General features: G+C 39.8%; 2 protein-coding genes across 2 annotated transcripts in view; both read left to right on the top strand.

Annotated features, from left to right (window-relative positions):
* The first annotated feature begins 837 nt into the window (after positions 1–837).
* On the top strand, positions 838–9,590 carry WEE1 (WEE1 G2 checkpoint kinase). The gene is made up of 10 exons (XM_009994247.1): positions 838–1,040; positions 1,509–1,575; positions 1,659–1,831; positions 2,596–2,717; positions 3,373–3,519; positions 3,870–3,965; positions 4,046–4,131; positions 4,376–4,546; positions 4,637–4,782; positions 8,211–9,590. Exons 1-10 carry the CDS (start codon positions 898–900, stop codon positions 8,359–8,361), a joined length of 1,302 nt encoding a protein of 433 aa, XP_009992549.1. The 5' UTR covers positions 838–897; the 3' UTR covers positions 8,362–9,590.
* A 9,052-nt stretch (positions 9,591–18,642) lies between these two features.
* Positions 18,643–18,765, top strand: part of SWAP70 (SWAP switching B-cell complex 70kDa subunit) — a 37,757-nt gene continuing 37,634 nt past the window's right edge. The window contains exon 1 of the mRNA XM_009994268.1: positions 18,643–18,708. Coding sequence (XP_009992570.1) covers positions 18,643–18,708 — 66 coding nt within the window. The remainder of the gene's footprint in view (positions 18,709–18,765) is intronic.

The following is an 18,765-nucleotide window of genomic DNA, read 5'->3' as shown; positions in this document are numbered from 1 at the left end:
ATTCCCAAGTACTGATCCTGCCCCTATGCTGGCTTAGGCTTTAGTTACATCAGTTTTTTATTTTGTAAAGTGTTGCTAGGATAAGGCAACACTGCTGCTTATCACCCTGTAAGTCACTGGTAGGCATCCTTACCGGGTTGTAGGTGACTCAGGTGCAAACTCCCATATCTGACTGGGAGAGGTTTCATCATGTGCCTGGAAAATGCCCAGTCTGACAAATTACCACCCAGAAGATCTGTTTGGGATGTTGAGCAGACAGAGCAACAGTGCTGTCAACTCTTGAGCAGTGCTGTGTAGGCTCACAAAGAGGTGTCTGTGTAAATTTTCTATTTACTTATTTTTTAGCTTGCTGCCTAAGTTTGTAGTCACCAAGGATAACTTCCTGTGTCTGATCTAACTTCGGTACCTTCTACGTAAAAATCACGGTGATGCTGCACAGGATGGGCCATGAGTTTCATCTGTGTTTCTTTCATGGGCAAATAATAGTCTAAGAAGTTTACATGGTGTCATGATAAAAGACAGAAAAGTGGTGCTCTTTCCTGTCTTTTAAAAATTATTTTAACATTCAGTGTTTCCTTTAACTGTGGAGTGTAAAACCTAATCGTTTCTTTGGGTTTTTGGTTTTTTTTTAATGGAAATGTAGGTATTTAAACAACTTAGGCTAACTTTGATTAGATAATATTGTTATGATGGCTTGTATGTCTAAAGCAATATTGAGGCTATAAATATCCTTTATTCATTTAATATAAATGCTATATATATAAGCTCAATATAAAGGCTATAAATGTCCTTTGTTCCTTTGTTTGTTTTGTTTTTTTTTAATAAATCTAGAGTTTGCTTTCTAAAGCTCAAGGAATAGGCTCCAGCGCAGTCAAACTTCGAGGGGGCTCTCTATTTATGAATGTTGGGAAATCAGAGAAGCAAGAAGAAGATATTAGACAAACACCTCATGTGAACATCAATCCCTTCACTCCTGATTCCATGTTCCTTCATAGTTCTGAAGGAAAATGTCGTAGGAGGAAGAGAATGCACTGGAATGAGTGAGTAGCTTATAGCTTCTTTTGTTAAGCTTACCTTTAGAACTACTTTCAGCTGCAGAAGTTACGTTGCAGATAGCTCCTATAAAAGTATTTTTCCTTGCAAATCTGTTAGTGATGCATAATATAGCTCTTAAATTATTTGCTTTGAGGTGCATGATGTTATGAAGGAACTATTTAGCACTAGATGTTTTGATTAGTATACAGAGAGCAATAGACCAGGCTGTGTCCTAGTCTTTTAACCATATACACACAGTCTTTTCTTAAGGAGGGGAAAAAGATATTAAATGATAGCATGAAACATGAAGAAAGAAATTACAAAGATACGAGTATGGTGCCTTTGTTTTATAAATTTGCTCTTAAAAATGTCATAATGTTCAGTTAAACTAAAAAATCAACAGCTGCTAGACTTCAGTTTTAAGTTTACTTAAGCCATATTATTTCTGCAAAAGTAACTGGTGTCAATTTCAGCTCTTATGGAGAAGATATGGAAGCAAGTGATGGAGAGCCTGAAGATGAAACTATCAGACCTGCTAAGGTAATTAGTCTTCAGAACTTGATACTAAGCTTGTCAGTTAGTGTATGTGGACACCTAAGCATGTTCCTTTCTAATCTTTGCAGAGGATAACTATAACAGAGAGTAATATGAAGTCACGCTATGCAACTGAATTTCATGAGTTGGAGAAGATTGGATCTGGTGAATTTGGTTCTGTGTTTAAATGTGTGAAGAGGCTTGATGGCTGTGTTTATGCAATAAAGCGATCCAAGAAACCCTTAGCTGGCTCAGTGGATGAGTGAGTATTTCCGGCTATTAAAAGTCAACTCTTGTTGCTTTTTCCTCCCATGTCTCTCTGTATTGGTAATTGCCTGAGAAGGTATTAAGAGAAAAGTGTGCATATTCATGAGTTAAATGTAAAACAGATGCTATTTTGAAGTCACATAACTTTTTTTTTTTCCTGTATACTGTGCAATACTAGTGAGGAAAAGCTACTTGTCCTTTCTCTAGCAGACATTTGTCCTGATATTCTGTGTGGAAACAGGTTCTTGTCATCTAGAAAGTCACAATAATTCTTATTTGCATTAATGGGAGAAGGGACAATATGAACAAACTGTGCAGTGATGATCCTGTGAGATATGAAAGCAATGTTCCCAATTGTGTCCTTATTCTTGTCAACTTTAATGACATGCAGATTAGTTAAGACAGCTGTGGGGTGTTTTTTGGCATTTGTGAATGAGCCTGTGATTCATGACTTTTCCCCCACTGTTGGAATAATTATGATATAAACCTCCACAAGTTTGAGTTATTCAAAATTGTATACCAGACTTAAACACGAGAAGTTCTTCAGTGTTCCATATGCGTAGTCTTTTAATACAATGTAAATTATTTTATCTGTTTGGATGTAAATCCATGCTGAGATGCCATAGAACTGAATATGAAGATTTTAATTAGAAACCTGAGCTGGCACAGGGGTGTGGTATTACAATAAATGTTTCTCTCAAGCTGTAATTTCACCTCATAATGTTTTTGTGTGCTGTTATTTTTTTCTGACTGTAATAGGCAAAATGCTTTAAGAGAGGTCTATGCACATGCAGTTTTGGGACAGCATTCTCATGTAGTAAGATACTACTCTGCATGGGCAGAAGATGATCACATGCTTATACAGAATGAGTATTGCAATGGTAAGTAAAGATTATTGCTTGTCTAAACTTTCAAAAATAATTTTTGAAGATTCTGGTATATTTCTTAAAAATCCATAGAACTAGTTACAAAATTATTGCCCTACATATAGCTCATACCATCATTGTATCAAATTGTTACTGATGTTCCTTTCCGTTGGAAAAGGCATAGCAGAGATATGAAGCAAAAACTATACAAAATTGCTGTCAAAGTCTTAAGTGTTCAAGAATATTGGAGGTATGATAAGGCATTTAACAGCAGCATAACTGTTCTTTCTTCTGCACAGTAGTACAAGCTAGCATAAAGAAATCAGAGAATTTCCTTTTCAAAAGGGAGATGGACCTGATTACTGAAGCTTTTTGCCATGGTTTGCCATTGCCAGAGATGTGGAAGAGGGAGAGAGGTCTTTTCCTTTGTCTTGCTATCCTGTTAATTTGTGTGGCAACTACAGCAGAAATATAATTTTATTATATTGCATGGCTATAAAGAGGGGATACAGCACTAGATTGTATAATTCCTGTGTATCACCAGCAACTTCTTGGTGATGTGTTTGTAGTTCATTTTGGAAGCCAGTTGTACTTAGTTTTGAAAGCAAGTTATTAGTTTTTCAACTGTTTGATGTAAAATAATTAGTTGTTTTCTTTAATGTTGTTAAAGGTGGCAGTTTAGCAGATGCCATAAGTGAAAATTACAGGAATATGCGTTATTTTACTGAACCAGAGCTGAAGGACCTGCTACTTCAGGTGGCTCGAGGCTTAAAATACATTCATTCAATGTCACTGGTACACATGGATATCAAACCTAGTAAGTGCGTCAACTGCTTTGCTCTGTATTGACAGTTTCCTCAGTTAATTTAATCTGTGGTAGAAAATTGAGCGGTTAGCCACACCTTACTAACTGTAAATTCTTCACTGAAGTTCTGAATAGCAGTACAAAGATGTCAGTTATAAAATTGGCTAGCAAAGTTAAACTTGTTTTATCTTGGCTCTTGGCTCTCCTCCCAGCAGAGGGGCCAGAGCAAGTTACACTTTCTTACTCTAGGAACTCTTCATGTATACAAATAAAACTTGTGTGGATAAAGCAAACCATAATGAAACTAGTTGAAGCAGAAATGGCACAAAAGTGGGTTTTTTAACAATTCTGCTCTTTTTCAGGTAATATTTTCATATCTAGGACATCAGTCCCAAGTACGACTTCAGAAGAAGCTGATGATGATGACTGGTCATCTGATAGAGTCATATTTAAAATAGGTGAGAAGCAGCACACCTGTGCTTAGAAGAATTGCTCTGTGTATTTGTTGTCTGAAAAAATAACTCTCTTGTATTTGCAGGTGACCTTGGTCATGTAACTCGAGTGTCTAGTCCACAAGTGGAGGAAGGTGATAGCCGTTTTCTTGCAAATGAAGTCCTACAAGAGGTAGCTGTTCTGTTTGTGGAACATAGTGATGTTAGGTCTGTGTACTGTTTTCTTTAGAGTAACAAGTTGCTGTCTGCTGCCTCCTTGCTGGAGGAGAAGCTTTCTAAATGGTACCCTCTTCAACACTAGCAGTACTTACAGGGGAATGTAGTATTGAGGTTGTGTTCAGTGCTGTTTAGGTGTTAGATTTCTTCTTACACTGAGTGGTATGTTTAGTAAATATGTTTTTCTTTATTTTTTCAAGAACTATGCTCATTTGCCAAAAGCAGATATTTTTGCTCTTGCTCTGACTGTTGTCTGTGCTGCTGGGGCTGAACCACTTCCAACTAATGGGGACCAATGGCATGAAATACGACAAGGAAAACTACCTAGAATACCACAAGTGCTTTCTCAAGAATTACTAGACTTACTAAAAGTAAGAACTCTTGTACCAGTGGCTCACTGATTAGTGTAACTTACTATATTACTGGCCTTAACTAGAATGCTTTGTTTTCTTTTTTCCAAGGTTATGATTAATCCTGATCCAGAGAAAAGGCCTTCAGCTGTGGCACTGGTCAAGCATTCAGTGCTTCTCTCTGCTGCTAAAAAGAGCGCAGAGCAGCTACGGATAGAACTGAATGCTGAAAAATTCAAAAACTCTCTCTTGCAGAAGTAAGTAGTTCCTGAGGGTCCTTAAATATAACTTAATTTTTAGTGGGTTTTCATGTGATAATAGAGTGATGATAAAACAAGACTGTCGTTTCTTCAGTGTCATGGTTTTGGCCCAACGTGACAACAAAGAACCAGCCCTGTGGCTGCTGACTCAGCTTCCCCCCCCCCCCCACAAGCTGGGATGAGGAGGACAAAACTCATGGGTTAAGAAAAAGGACAGGGAGGGTTTTTCACTAATTAAAGTCCTGGGCAAAAAAGACTCAATTTGGGGAAAAAAATAATAATGTAATTTCACACTCATCAAACACACACAGGACACAGACAATACAAAGAGCAGAGCTTACATATGTTACACCACCTCTCTCTTCTTCCCAGGCCCAAATCACTTTGTTCCCAGTTTCTCTCCCTCCTCCTCCCCAGCGGCACAGGGGGACAGGGGATGGGGTTTAGAGTCACTTCACAGGCTGGGGGGTCTTGCCTCTCCTTCCTCCTCAGGAAGAAAGATTCCTTACAGTCCTTCCCTGCTTCTCCATGGTGTCCCTCCCATAGGAGAGAGTCCTCCACGAACCTCTCCTTCATGAGTCCTTCCTGCGAGGTTCCCATGAGACCCTGCCACGAGGCGCCGGGGTCTTCCAAAGCTGCGTAGTCGGAGTCCACAGGCAGCAAATCCTCTGGCCACAAAATCCAAGTCCACTGGCCAAGTTCACCCCTCCTGGCACCTTCAGGGAACGTTCCACCACGCTCCTCCGTGAGTGCAGGGGCACAGCTGCCATCCTGCCATGGGTTGCAGGGAAACTTCCGCTGGGCACCTTGTTCCTCTTCTTCCTCACCAACCACCAGCACCGCTCTCTTTCCCCAGCACAGCTCTTCTCTTTTTCTTTAAGTGTGCTCAGGTGTTACAGCTGTTCTTTTGTATGCTAATCGCTGAGGTGCATCTGTTGTCCCTCTATTGGCTCCTTGGCTGGGTTTGGAGCAGGGGGAGCTTCTTACCAGAGCCGCTCCTGGGGCCCTTCCCCCGCTACTAAAAAACCCACCAAACCAGAACATTCAATGAGGTCCACAAATCTGTGCTTGTATATACCTGAGAGTACAAGGTGGGTTATATAACTTTAAAAGGAACTTTTTAAGAAGAAACATCTTGAACACTCTCTAAGGGAATCTCAACTACACTATTAGTGTTCAAGGCATGCAAGACATTACAGTTTAAAAAAGTCTCAAGCCAAAAGTACACTTTTTTGACATGTGTAGTATAGTGTAACTTCTGTCTGTATTATTTGAGTCTGTGTTTTCCTAGGTCATCGATACATTGAAAACGTGTTGGAAAATATGACTTTAATGAACTCTCTTGATCTTAAATAAAATCGCGCATCAGGAATATTTTTGGACTATTTTGACTTGTACACAGTAGTGTTATTAGGTAACCAGAGAATCACTTGTATTGGGAGGTCATCTTGTCCTACCCCTTGCTTACACACTCAACTGAGAAGTAAATCTTTGAAGAGATTCCCTTTAGGACTAAAGTCTGGTTTCTGCTTAAGTTTCAGAGCAAGAGTTAGTAAGTTAAGCAATTATCTGAATCTCACTGCAGTTGACTTTACATGCATTATGCGTAATAGTTAGGTTTTTATGAGGGGAACATAGAACACCAGTTACTTTGACTGGCTTATTTTGAGTTAAGATCTTAACTTAATTTGTATTCTCTCCATTGCTATCTGCTTATCTTGCCGTTGCTACTGTCTGAATGTGGCTAGACTTGACATATATGGTTATCTTTTATAATCTTATGAATCACACTGACTGCAGAAGGAATAATTAGATGGTTTGTGCAGGTTATTTAAGGGCACATCTGAGGTAAAGTGTTTGTTTGTATAAAGACAACGTATTTTTTTATCGTGTGAAAGGGGAAGTTGGCAAAGCTATTATTTTGTGAAGACTGTTTCTGATCTGGCCGCCAGCATGGTACATGCTTAGAAAATAAGTTAAAAAGAACACTTATGCACAGTAATTTTTAATGTTGTGGGATAGCGTTCCATAAAATAACTCGGGTAAATATTTTTTGTTTATTTTTTTGTTTGTTTTTTTCCCACATACCTGCATTTGACTCATTAAATATATCACTTGTGTATGTAAGTTATCATCAGTGAAAGGAATCCTTGTAAGGACACTCAGCTTTTCTACTGGTTTGTTTTCTTCAAAGGAAGGAAGAATTCAAGATTAGATTTCTAGGGAAGAATGGGAGCATATTGTGAAACTTAATTCCTTAGTAACGGAACAGTGGGTAGATGTACACGTGTGTGCATTTGTGACTGACATTCAGTATTTAGGGAAGATGCCTGAGTACTGATTGCCTTCTCTTGCAGTGAACTGACACTGATAATATGGGGAGGATTAGATGGGGCATGGGTGTTAGTTAATACTACTTTGGCTTACAAAGTATTAATCATAGTATCAAGCTAAGTACATTGGCTTACAAAGTATTAATCATAGAATCAAGCTAAATACTAATAAGTAGCTTGTTAAACTAAAACATGTAACTTCAAACTGAGTACACCTACAACAATATGGAACAAGCTTGTAAAATTTGATTTTGCTTTGGAGTCTAGATGTGAAATGAAATTACAAATACTAGTTCTTAAGGTAGAGAAAAATCCTTTAGGGATAATTGGGATAGGAAAAGAGTATGGAGGGAATCCTTAGTTACCCATATGTTGGCATTTAAGGAAAGGAGAAAAGGGGTGTGTGGGGAAACTTGATAAAGATAACTTTGCTCTTTAGTCAGAATATTTCATAGTTTTGTTCTGAGTTGTATTAACTTTGTCCACAGATTGAATATTGGTAATTCTCTGAAGCAAAATAATTGGCAGAATCTTGGAACAGGGACAGTGGCCTGTGCTGCCTTCATTGACTCAGCCTTGCAGTTTCAAGCTCATATTTTTATGTGAGGCAAAAAGATTTAGGTGGAGATAAGCTTTTTCATGTGGGTATACAAAAGGAAAAGGATTTACACTAGTCTGTGTTCATCTTAAGTATGTGTCTGCTTGTCTGTGTTCTTTGCAGAAGTTCAGTTGTGGCTGAATGCTGCAGTTGAACAAACCTCTTAGAAAGTAAAGAGTGTTCTACCGTGTTCTGGTAATTGGTGTATGAGATGAAGTGTTGAGCTGGTGGATTTCAGAATTCAACTGAGCTGTGTGAATTTGTCATTTCCTTCCCTTGTTCAAAAGAAATGCTATTCAGACATGTAATGAACATCCCACTTCTGTGCTCTGGGTTGTAAATAGGTAGATGTGAATGATAATGGCCTTAGTATGACCTAAATTGACAGCAGGTCTTAAATTCTGAACTGCTGTGATTAATCTGAAATACTCCCACTGTGATATGCCTGTAGTTCTTACCCTGATGCGTTGTGTGTGACTGTGAATGTCTTGCAGAGAGCTGAAGAAAGCACAGATGGCAAAGGCTGCAGCTGAGGAGCGAGCACTGTTCACTGACAGAATGACAACGAGATCTACAACACAAAATAGACCGTCTCGTCTCATTGGAAAGAAAATGAACCGCTCAGTTAGTCTTACTATATACTAACTATGAAGTCTAAAAGAACTACTGAGGATGACTATAGCATCTCTACTGGACTGAAGCCTAAGGAATTGAAGGAAGCATTCAATTCCTGGTTTCTTGTCCTGTGTGTGATCAGTGATCCTAGTTTTACACGATTTGTTTCTGGGTTTTTACTTGTACAGTACAGCTAATTAGCTGTATTATCCATTTGAGTTAATGGACTCAGTAGTTACTATCTTGTCTATAAAAAATCCTGGATGTTAATCCATAAGCCTTTCAGTTACACTGTTAAATGTTACATGGTCCCAGGGTTAACCACTATAGTGGTGTGCTGCTTTGTAGTGTTATGGCATTGTAGTAAGAAGTAATAGCCCTAATCCTTAAAAGGGAGGGAGGAGGCCTTGCTTTGATAGTTACTGAATTTTTTGGAGCAGAGGGGAATACATTTTGAAAGACAGGCTTTAAGGCCAACTACACTCAAACGTACCTGATGTCAGGTAGACTTCTTTTGTGAATTTTATTTGTATATTCAACTGGGAGCACTTTGTAGGCATTGCATAAACCACAGCTTAGAAACCTGTGGAATTAAGTGCCATATGGATCTGCTGCTATTTTTAGTTTGTTGTCCTTGCTGTAAACTGTAGCATTAAAACAATCATTATTGTGTTAATAGGCTTCTTGTTAAAACAATTACGTGAAACAAATCTAAGCTGCATTTTAGTGAAGGCAGCTTTTTCTTTCAAAGCTAGTGCATTGTAAAATAATGCACCAATGTAATATTTTGACTCTGTATTAGTGTAGTGCAATCGTTAATGTCTTGGCTATTGATGTTTTGTAATTCTTTCTAATAAGGTTCTCTAAATGTTTATTCTCTTCAGTTGTCTATTTTTGAGGCTATTGTATATTTTTTTCTATGTTGGAGTACTTGTAAATAATTGTTTAGTATAAGTGTTCAGACTGTTCTTCATTGTTCATGTACATAATTTTGATTGTGTTTATAGTATACTATACTGAAACTGCAGTCTGCAATGCCAACAGACAAAGCTAAACTATTTTAAGTCCCAAAAAACAGAATATGGCTGTCAGAACCTGTACTGATATTGGACCTAGGCTGACACATGTTGCTAAAAAAAAATAGAACTGTTGTAGTTACTGGCTTTTCTCTTAATTTTAGTTTAAACAATGGTTCCTATTTGTGCTCTGTTTGTTCTTACTAGTGTTGAATTTGAATATTAAAGTTAAAAGTTTTGTTTAATATTGTCTAACAATTATTTAGCTCTATAGTTGTGGAAATAAAATACTGAGTCAGGAATATGCTATGGCAAGTCCTGATTAGATCTGCTTCCCGCTGCTGCCTAATGCTTGTGGTTCCCTCTCATGACAGTAGGACTGAGATAACATACTTGCTGATAGTTATGTTAGGAGAGAAGCACCACAGTCTGTGTTGCAGTATCTATAGCAGTCTGTCTCTACAGCTTTAGAAATGTCACTGCACACTGAAAAGATGAAGCTTGGGGAAGATTTGAAGTGGAACTCGTGACTGTGAAGATAGAGGACTATATGAGACTATATGAAGACAGAAGTCTGAGGTAAGGTGGAAAAACATGAATTGCTGAGAATGGGAAGAGAACTGCTTATTTAGAAGTTGGGAAGAAAACAGCAGGAGGAATTGGAATAGTCTATGAAAGACAGTAACAGCATGTTCTATGGCATGGATGCAAAATACTTACACATATGTATTCTACCTCATGCAAAAAAGAGGTACAGTCATTAATAAAGGTCTAGTAGATTAGTCTTTTGGGAAAGCTTTTACATTGCTTGTATTGAAGAGTGACAGGTGGCCATCAGAGAAGCTGTAACTGAATTGAATGGACTGTCAGAAGTTTAACTTTGAAATTAATGAAAGAAAACCGCTAAGTATTTTAAGAGGTCTTTTGACTGTGAAATGCAGAGACTTGGTTTAGCTTTATTCTCAGAATATGCAGTTCTCATCAGTAAAAACAGATAGACTGGAGTACCTTTAGGATTTTGCTTTATATGACAGTCCTGTATTTTTTTTGTGAGAGAATTTACAATCTCATGGTTTTGTTGGTCCTCTACACTAAATATGACCTCTTAAAGCATACTTCTAAACAGTCATACGTATCAGTTGATGGGGATCAACAAACAGTTCCCCAATATAGCGTAAATAAATTTGATCTATCTATGATAGTTATGTGCTCTTAGATAACTTGTTTTCAGAGACTTGTAACAGTACAGGTATTGTGCAAACAAGCTGTACACAGTAGCTGTGTAGACTTGTAAAGGCGCACTCTGCTAGGTAAAAAAACTGGCTGGATGGCTGGGCCCAAGGAGTGGATGGTCAGTCACAAGTGGCGTTTCCCAGGGCTTAGTTTTGGGGCCAGTTTTCTTACATGTCTGGACATGGGGATCGGGGGAATCCTCAACAAGTTTGCAGATCATACCAAGTTGATTTGCTTGAGGGTAGGAAGGTTCTACAGAGGGATCTGGATAGGCTGGATTGATGGCAGAGGCCAATTGTATTGAGGCTAAATGAGGCTCCTTGCTGGGTCCTGCATTTGGATCACAACAACGCTCCAAGCTTGGAAAAGGATGATGGGGGTTGACAGTGGCTGAATATGAGCCAGCAGTGTGCCCAGGTGGCCAATGAAGGCCAAAAGCATCCTGGGTTGTATCAGGAGTAGAGTGGCCAGCAGAAGGAAAGTGATTGTCCCCCTGTACTCAGCACTGGTGAGGTCGCACCTTGAATGTTGTGTTCAGTTCTGGGCCCCTCACTACAAGAAGGACACTGAGGTGCTGGAGCGTGTCCACAGAAAAGCAACAAGGCTGGTGAAGGGTATAGAGCACAAGGTTTAGGAAGAGTGGCTAAGGGTTCTGGGGTTGTTTAGTCTGGAGAAAAGAGGCTGAGGGGGGAACTTAACTAGTCTCTACAACCACCTGAAAGGAAGTTGTAGTGAGATGGGTGCTTGTCTATTCTCTCAAGCAACAGAACAAGAGGAAATGGCCTCAAGTTGAGCTAGGGAAGGTTTAGATGATACTAGGAAAAATTTCTTCACTCAAAGGGTTGTCAAGCACTGGAACAGGCTGCCCAGGGAAGTGGTTGAGTCACCACACCAGAGGTATTTAAAAGACTTAATTTGGTGCTTAGGGATGTCGTTCAGTGGTGGATTTACCAGTGCTCGATTAATGGTTGGACTTAATGCTTGTAAAGGTTTTTTCAAACCCAAATTATTCTATGATTCTATTTTGTTGCTGGTCAAAGGTTTTGTATCTGCCATGGAATGGATGCCCAGCCTAAACTATGCAACTGAAGTGGCTTTAGATGTTTTAATTGTCTTCTGTGTGCCAAGGAGAATGTTTGTTTAAAAAAGGAGCTTTGGAGTTTTTAAGTAGTTTGTAGGAGCAGTAAGAATGATGAAATATCTCAAATTTTTGTAAGCTTTTCTTAGGCCAATGGGAAGAGGCAGAGAATGGGGAAAGTGTGTGTTAAGGCTTCCCATGAATACTCCCAGCATTCAGTGAATCATGATCCAGATTCTTGTTGAGTGAGACATTGTTTACTGACATTGAAGGGTTTTTCTTTTTTAAATAGAAACAACCTTAAAGTAATTTTGGTACCTTATGAATTTGTTGCATAAACAACCTTTGGGCAAAATTTGTATGTAACTAAGCAAGCCACCATAGAATCAACAAATCACTTAGGCTGGAAAAGACCTTTAAGATCGACTCCAACCGTTAATCCCCCTCTACCAAGTCCAGCATTAAGCCGTGTTCCCAAGCACCACCTCTAGAAAACGCATCCAGGGATGGTGACTCAACCACATCCCTAGGCAGCATGTTCCAGTGTATGACAACCCTTTCAGTGAAAAAAGTTCTTCCTAATGTCTAGACTAAACCGGCCATTTCCTCTTGTCCAATCATCAGTTACTTGTGAGGAGACACCAGCACTTACCTCTTTACAATGTCCTTTCAGGCAGTTGTACAGGGTGATGAGGTCTCCCCTCAGCCTCCTTTTCTTCAGACTAAACAGCCCCAGTTCCCTCAGCCACTCCTCGTAAGTCTTGTTCTCAAGGCCATTTACCAGCTTTGTTGCCCTTCTCTGCACCCGCTCCAGCACCTCAATGTCTTTCTTGTAGTGAGATGCCCAAAACTGGACACAGTATTTGAGGTGTGGCCTCACCCATGCCAAGCACAGAGGAACAATCACCTCCCTGGTCCAGCTTGCCACACCATTTCTAATACAGGCCAGGGTGCCATTGGTCTTCCTGGCCACCTGGGCACACTGCAGGCTCATATTCAGCTGCCTATCGACCAGAATCCCCCGGTCCCTCTCTGCCGGGCAGCTTTCCAGCCACTTCCCCAAGCCTGTAGCATTGCATGGGCTTGCTGTGACCCAAGTGCAGGACCTGGTACTTGGCCTTGTTGAACTTTAGACAGTTGACCTCTGCCCATCGATCCAGTCTGTCCAAGTCTCTCTGTAGAGCCTCCCTATACTCCTTCCCAACTTGGTGTAGTTTGCAAACTTTCTGAGGGTGCATTCTATCTCCTCTTTGAGATCATTGATGTTAAACAAAAGTGGGCCCAACACTGACCCCTGAGGAACCCCACTTGTGACTGGCCACCAGCTGGATTTACCTCTGTTCACTACCACTTTCTGGGCCTGGCCATCCAGCTGGTGTTTTATCCAGCAGAGCGTACATCCATCCAAGCCATGAGCAGCCAGTTTTATTATCAGAATGCTACGGGAGATGGTGGCAAAGGCCTTATGGAAGTCCAGGTAGACAACCTTTCCTGTTAGCCTCTTGAAAAATACAGGAAGTCAGATGTCAGCTGAAGAAATTCTGCCAAGCATGGTGTGACAAGATGAGCTTCAGCATGTCAAGAAAAAAGCTTCATCTCAGTTTAAGAAGTCAGCATTAGGGTTGCAATTGTGTTGTTTAAAATACCTGCATTTAATGTTTAACTTCAATGATTTTTCTCATTATTTCATCTTGCTTCATTTTCCAACACAGCAGTAGCATAGTACCTTAACTCTTGATCAGAGTCCCTGACTTCTTGAAGACCAGCTTGATCTTGCCTTTCATGTTTTGTAGTCTCCAGCAGCACCTGCTGAATGAAACAGTTAACTGTACACTACATTTTTGTCTTTGAAGCTCTTGTGTGCTAGTATGATACACGACCCTGATTGTTAGAATCGCTTTCTTGTTCTGCAGTAGTGATTGAGCATTCTTACCAGCAGTAGTGCAGGTAAGTGTTGACTTTTATTTTTTCACCCACACCCACTCCCTGAATTCTTTAGACTTGGAGAAGGCATTCTCATTGTTTCATCATATATGTGATTTGATATATAAACGTATGCACGCTTAATAAGCTGTGCATTTGTGCTAGCTATGACTATCACTACTGTAGCTCGTGCTACAGTAGCACAAGCAATGGCCAACATGAGCTAAAAGCAGATCTGTTCCTTGCCTGAACCTTCTTTCAGTGAACCATGGAAACTATCTGAAAGTGAGCTGCAAGCTCCCCCCATTGGAGGCTGCTGAGCTGACACATGGGCTCTGTCTCCAGAAACGCTGCAGCGAGAAAGCAGGAAGCAGCAGCGATTGGGCAGGACAGCACACAGGAAATGAAGGTCCCACTTCTGTTTCAACAGATGCTATCTTCCCAAAATGTAATGGGATTGGGGTAGGGGAAAGGGAAGTGCTCTAAGGAGAGAATATTGCTGTGCCTAATTAAACAGGAAGCAGTTTATTACTGTTTAACATGTTGCTCAGAGACCTGAGGTTGTACACACTTAAAAATTATCTGAGATTCCAGATAGTCTTGAAAAATCTGAAGAATTGGTTTCAAAGATCTTCATTTTGCCAGTCACTTGCCTTCCTTCCAATATTCAACATCAATATTTAACATGACATCTGAATAATCATGCTGGTCTAAATTGATTTCTCTGTCTCAAGATGAAAGCAGAATAACTGGCCTAATTCTAATTAATTATCTTCTGTGTATCCCATGGGTTACTGCCAGATAGGTGGGCTACTGGACATAAAACCTGCTGCTGTTACTGAATTACCATTTATGCATGGGAAAGGATCCTGCACGTTCCATCCTCATGCTGATGGAGTAGTTTTTGTTCATCTCTTGATTTGCAAAATGCACCACTAGTGACTAGGCAAGGTGTTCTGCAGGACATAGGGTTGGGGGACAAGGAGAAATACCTCCTATTCCCAACCTTTGGTAGTCTCACCAGCCACTGATCTTGGGTGGTCTTTCTACCTCTGCAGCCGTTTCCTCTTGCCTCCTTTTACTCTAAGCAACTTGAGTTAAGATATTTAGGGTGGAATCTCTCCATATATTTGTTTCATGCCTTAGCAAATGGGATTTTAATCTTTTGGTCTTGTAGACACTGAGACAATATTAATTTACAGGCTGTTACACTAACCCTTGTTAAATGGCTTTTTCCATTGACCATTTATTTCTTCAGTTTCCATCCCAAAACATGGTATCAGATAGTTACTGCAGTTATACACCTGGGATTTAATTTCCTCTTCCTTTCTGCAAATAAGGTATTTGTGGTATTCTGTTCTATGGTGGGTACTGTAACCAGGTGAGAAACACCTTATCAGCTACAAGTGTAGAGTAAGACGTATTACCAGAGAGGGACCAAACGGTAACTTAATGCTGTGTGTTTTACCACTTCATTATGCTTCTTTTGTCAAGTTTAAATAGAAATGCATGTGTTACGTATGTGTCTATACATAGCAAAAAAAACTGTAGAAAAGTAGGTGTGCTTTGCTGGAATTGTTTTAAAGATTACTCTAGAAGTCTTAGAAGTGAATGGGAAATTAACTTCTATGTTTGTAGGAGACACTGAGTTGCCATTCTGATTGAGCATCTAATGCTGCCTCCTATTTCATTTAAAATAAACAATTTCTACATAGTTTCAGTGAGAATGTTTGAGGCATGTATATAAGGCCACAGAGAAAAGGTTTTAAAGTATTTAATTGACAAAAAAACAATATGCTTGAGGATTTGGCTACAGTGTAATGTCAAATATACTTACTGGTTTTTATGCTGTCTCCCAGTGCTTCCTCTAAATGTTTTATGGTGGGACTAGACTTCAGAAACTATCACAATGGTCACAAATATTGGCTTTTGCTTTAGTTTTATTTTCTATTGAAACATTGTCGTGAAATGGCAGATACTGGCAACACAGTTTTACTACAAAGTTGGCTTAATAGTCTTCAGTTTCTGTTTGGTTCAATTTAGTTTTCCAGTGGAGAATGAAAATGACTGGTCTAGGCACAGTTCAGGAAGATTTTCTCTGGGCTAACAATGAGCAGAAAACTGAGCTGCTGCTATGTCTGAATTCTTTCCTTGATGACTGTTAGTTTAACTGACTCCGTGGCATAAAACAAAATTAGTAACAGTTCAAATGCGTAATCTTTCCTCTAGTTAGGACTTCCCTAACAAATACTTATTTAGCTAACAAGGAATAATTAAGCTTCTGTAGGGAGGAGGAAAAGTGATTGACCTCTTAATGCAAGAGCCTCAGCAGAGTCTGAAGCATCTTCCTGAAAGTGAGTCACTCTGTGAGACAGTGAGCCAGTTTTCCCTCCCTGATATCCTCACCACCCTTCAGTCATGTTTTTAACTGTGGTGTGCAAACAAAGTTATAATAAGCACAGATTTAAAATAGAGTTGCTGAGATCTCAGACAGCTTTCAAGAAAAGCAGAAGTATGTGAAGTTGCATCAGAACTTTTGTTCCAAACAAGCAATTTAGAGTTCATGTAGTGCTGTCAAGGACGTAATGGTTAAGTATAACTGTTAATTAATGTTCTGTGGATTATATGTCAATCTTATCTTCAGAGGTTTAAAATGTAAAGTCTTTGATACACAAAGAATCAGATTAGCACATTAAAACAGAAGAGTTGCTTAAAATAACTCACATTTTGGGTGTGGATGCAGCTAGTCCTGTAACTTTGTTAATGCTAGTTTGGGTAAGTAGAAAAAAACCCTAAGATTTTGTTTAACAATAAGTTGATGTCTGCATATGAACTTCAATTTGCTTTTGCTCAATTAGTTCAGGTCTATAAAAACTATTTTAAATATGAGCATGTCTATGTAAAATAATTTACTAGCTTTATGCATAACTTGTAAGTATACTTTTGATTAACCTGCCAAAAGCTGGAGTAGCTGAGGCTTATATAAACTACTCATTGTAATGAACACTTAAGCATGAACTATTAACCTATTGACCTGAATTGAACTATTTGTATTCTTAGTGGAAAAAAACTCCTATTCTTGCAAAGGATTTTAGCATGTCATTTCAATCAGGAAAAAGAGAAGCCAGCAAAAAGAATGAAGAGAAGCACACAGGTTCTTTTACTTTGTGGGCATTTTGCTTTAATTTTATTTTTCTACTCTTTTTTTTTTTTTTTTTTTTTTAATAAGCTGCTAAAAGTCACTGAACTCTGTTCAAAAATGAAATTAAGCCCCCACCATGAGGAGACTCGTGTGAGCTATGTTAATTGCTGTTCCTCAGTGACTGAATTGTATTTTAATGCACTGGTAATAGGGATGATCTGTATTTACTGGTGACTTGGTAGTTGCTCAGCTACCAAACAAAATAGTTTGTTCGGTTATCTGCTTATACAAAAGTGTCTCCTTCCTCATTAAGTGGAATAGTTGCAGTGAAATTAGAGAAATGCTAATGTATTTCAAGATGGTAGATGTTTATGTTAATATTAACAGCTATAATGTTAGCAAATCAGGTTCTTCAGGCAGTTTAATCCAATTAATCTTTGATGTTAATTGTATAGTTCACACCATCCACCTTGAAGAAAGAGCATAAATAATTACATTTAGACTACAAAGTCTTGATTAAAGTATGGAAAGAAAAAAGATTCAGGTAAGTGAGGGGGGAAAGGCTGCTAGGATATGGCTGGTGAGTAAGGAGTTTAACTATTCAGTGTGCTATGGAGAGACTATGACATCTCTGCATTATTAGAATGTTTTTGCTACTTGCCATGACCTAGAGAAGACACTAAAGAAAAAAACTACCAGAAATCTGTGGATGAGTCTAGTCTGCAAATTCCCACGTGTAGAAATTAATTTTGTACATTATCACATATGAGAATTAAAAGTAAAATTAAAAATTCCTACAGTGGGCTTTGCTATCTGCTCATCAGCAGTGATCCTGACCAGAAGACCACTGTACACCAAGGGTTAGTGATCCATGTAATTAGGCCTGTGCCTACTCAGCATCTCTTGTGCTGCACTGCCCGTCCACCCTGGCCTCCAGAGCCACGTGGGACTGCCTGTCCTGCAGCCATGGGATTAATCTACCTGGCTTGATTGTACCACAGGAGCCTGTGGGCAGCTCCCACCCCTGCCTGGCCTGCCCTCCCCTTTGTCTAAAAATACAACTGGAGGTTCTCATGTGAACATCCTTTCTGTCTGGCAGTAGAAAAAAATGTGAAGAGCTGTTTTCTTGTAAGAAAATCCTGTAATAGCTTCAATGACCAAAATACTGCAACTTGTCACACAGATTCTGCCCATGGAAATGCTGCACCATGATCAGAGACCTGGCTGATGCTGCACGGCTCAGGGTTGCCAGCACCTGAAGGAATGTAAGAATATCTGTACTGTCCTTTCCGTTACAGGGTTGGCTCAAATAAACGGTATTTTAAGTGAACTTCAGAATCTGTGTGCCTTCCTTACTGGGATCATAGTGAACCACCTAATGCAAACCAGTAATCTCGCTGTCCTTGCTAGAACTATTTAACTTGCAGAGTGCTGTTTTTGTTCTGATGATGCAGTTGAATGAAGACTAAAGTTGGATAAAAGTGAAAATATTGTTTTTCCTTTTTTGAATTTCGAGAACGTAGTGGTTTGGTTTAAACTCCGTAAGAACGAGCCCTTAATAATGAGCTGCACACTGAATGATCTCACATGCAGTACTCAAAGCAACAGACATTGCAGCATCATCTTCTTGCTGCTTCTGGTCTAGATGCAACTAACCATGATGTTGGAGCGGAGAAACACCCTTGAGGATCTGCTAGAAAGCATAGGGAGTGTGCACACATCTGGAGTCCTCCGAGCAGCTGCTCTCGCTGCTGCTTAGCCCGAACCCACAGCACTTGGGGGGACTTAGGAGAACAAACAAAAGCACCACCAACACAGTTTCTTCCCTGTGCTGCTCTGGGAGCAGTGGCGAAGCTGCTTTTAGCCCTTCCCTGCGTTAACTGAACTTCAGTCCAGCTCCTGCAGCCTTTAATTGCAAGATGCGTCTTGAAATTCTCGGGGACTTTGAAACGCCCTACGAGGAAAGCTGCGGGCCCGCGGCCAGGGCCCCGCAGGCCAGGGCCCCGCAGGCCAGGGCCCGGCAGGCCAGGGCCCCGCAGGCC

This window comes from Chaetura pelagica, unplaced genomic scaffold (genome assembly GCF_000747805.2).
Source record: "Chaetura pelagica isolate M959 unplaced genomic scaffold, ChaPel_1.0 scaffold153, whole genome shotgun sequence".
Classification (NCBI taxonomy): Eukaryota; Metazoa; Chordata; class Aves; order Apodiformes; family Apodidae; genus Chaetura; species Chaetura pelagica.
The sequence above is the reverse complement of the archived record's forward strand: the minus strand, read 5'-3'. Positions and strand labels throughout refer to the sequence as shown.

Excerpts from the sequence above, each read along its gene's own strand:
- WEE1 (XM_009994247.1), top strand. The coding sequence starts at position 898 with ATGAATGTTGGGAAATCAGAGAAGCAAGAAGAAGATATTAGACAAACA. Across the intron at positions 2,718-3,372 it reads ACAGAATGAGTATTGCAATG|GTGGCAGTTTAGCAGATGCC; the intron begins GTAAGTAAAGAT and ends ATGTTGTTAAAG. Across the intron at positions 3,520-3,869 it reads ACACATGGATATCAAACCTA|GTAATATTTTCATATCTAGG; the intron begins GTAAGTGCGTCA and ends GCTCTTTTTCAG.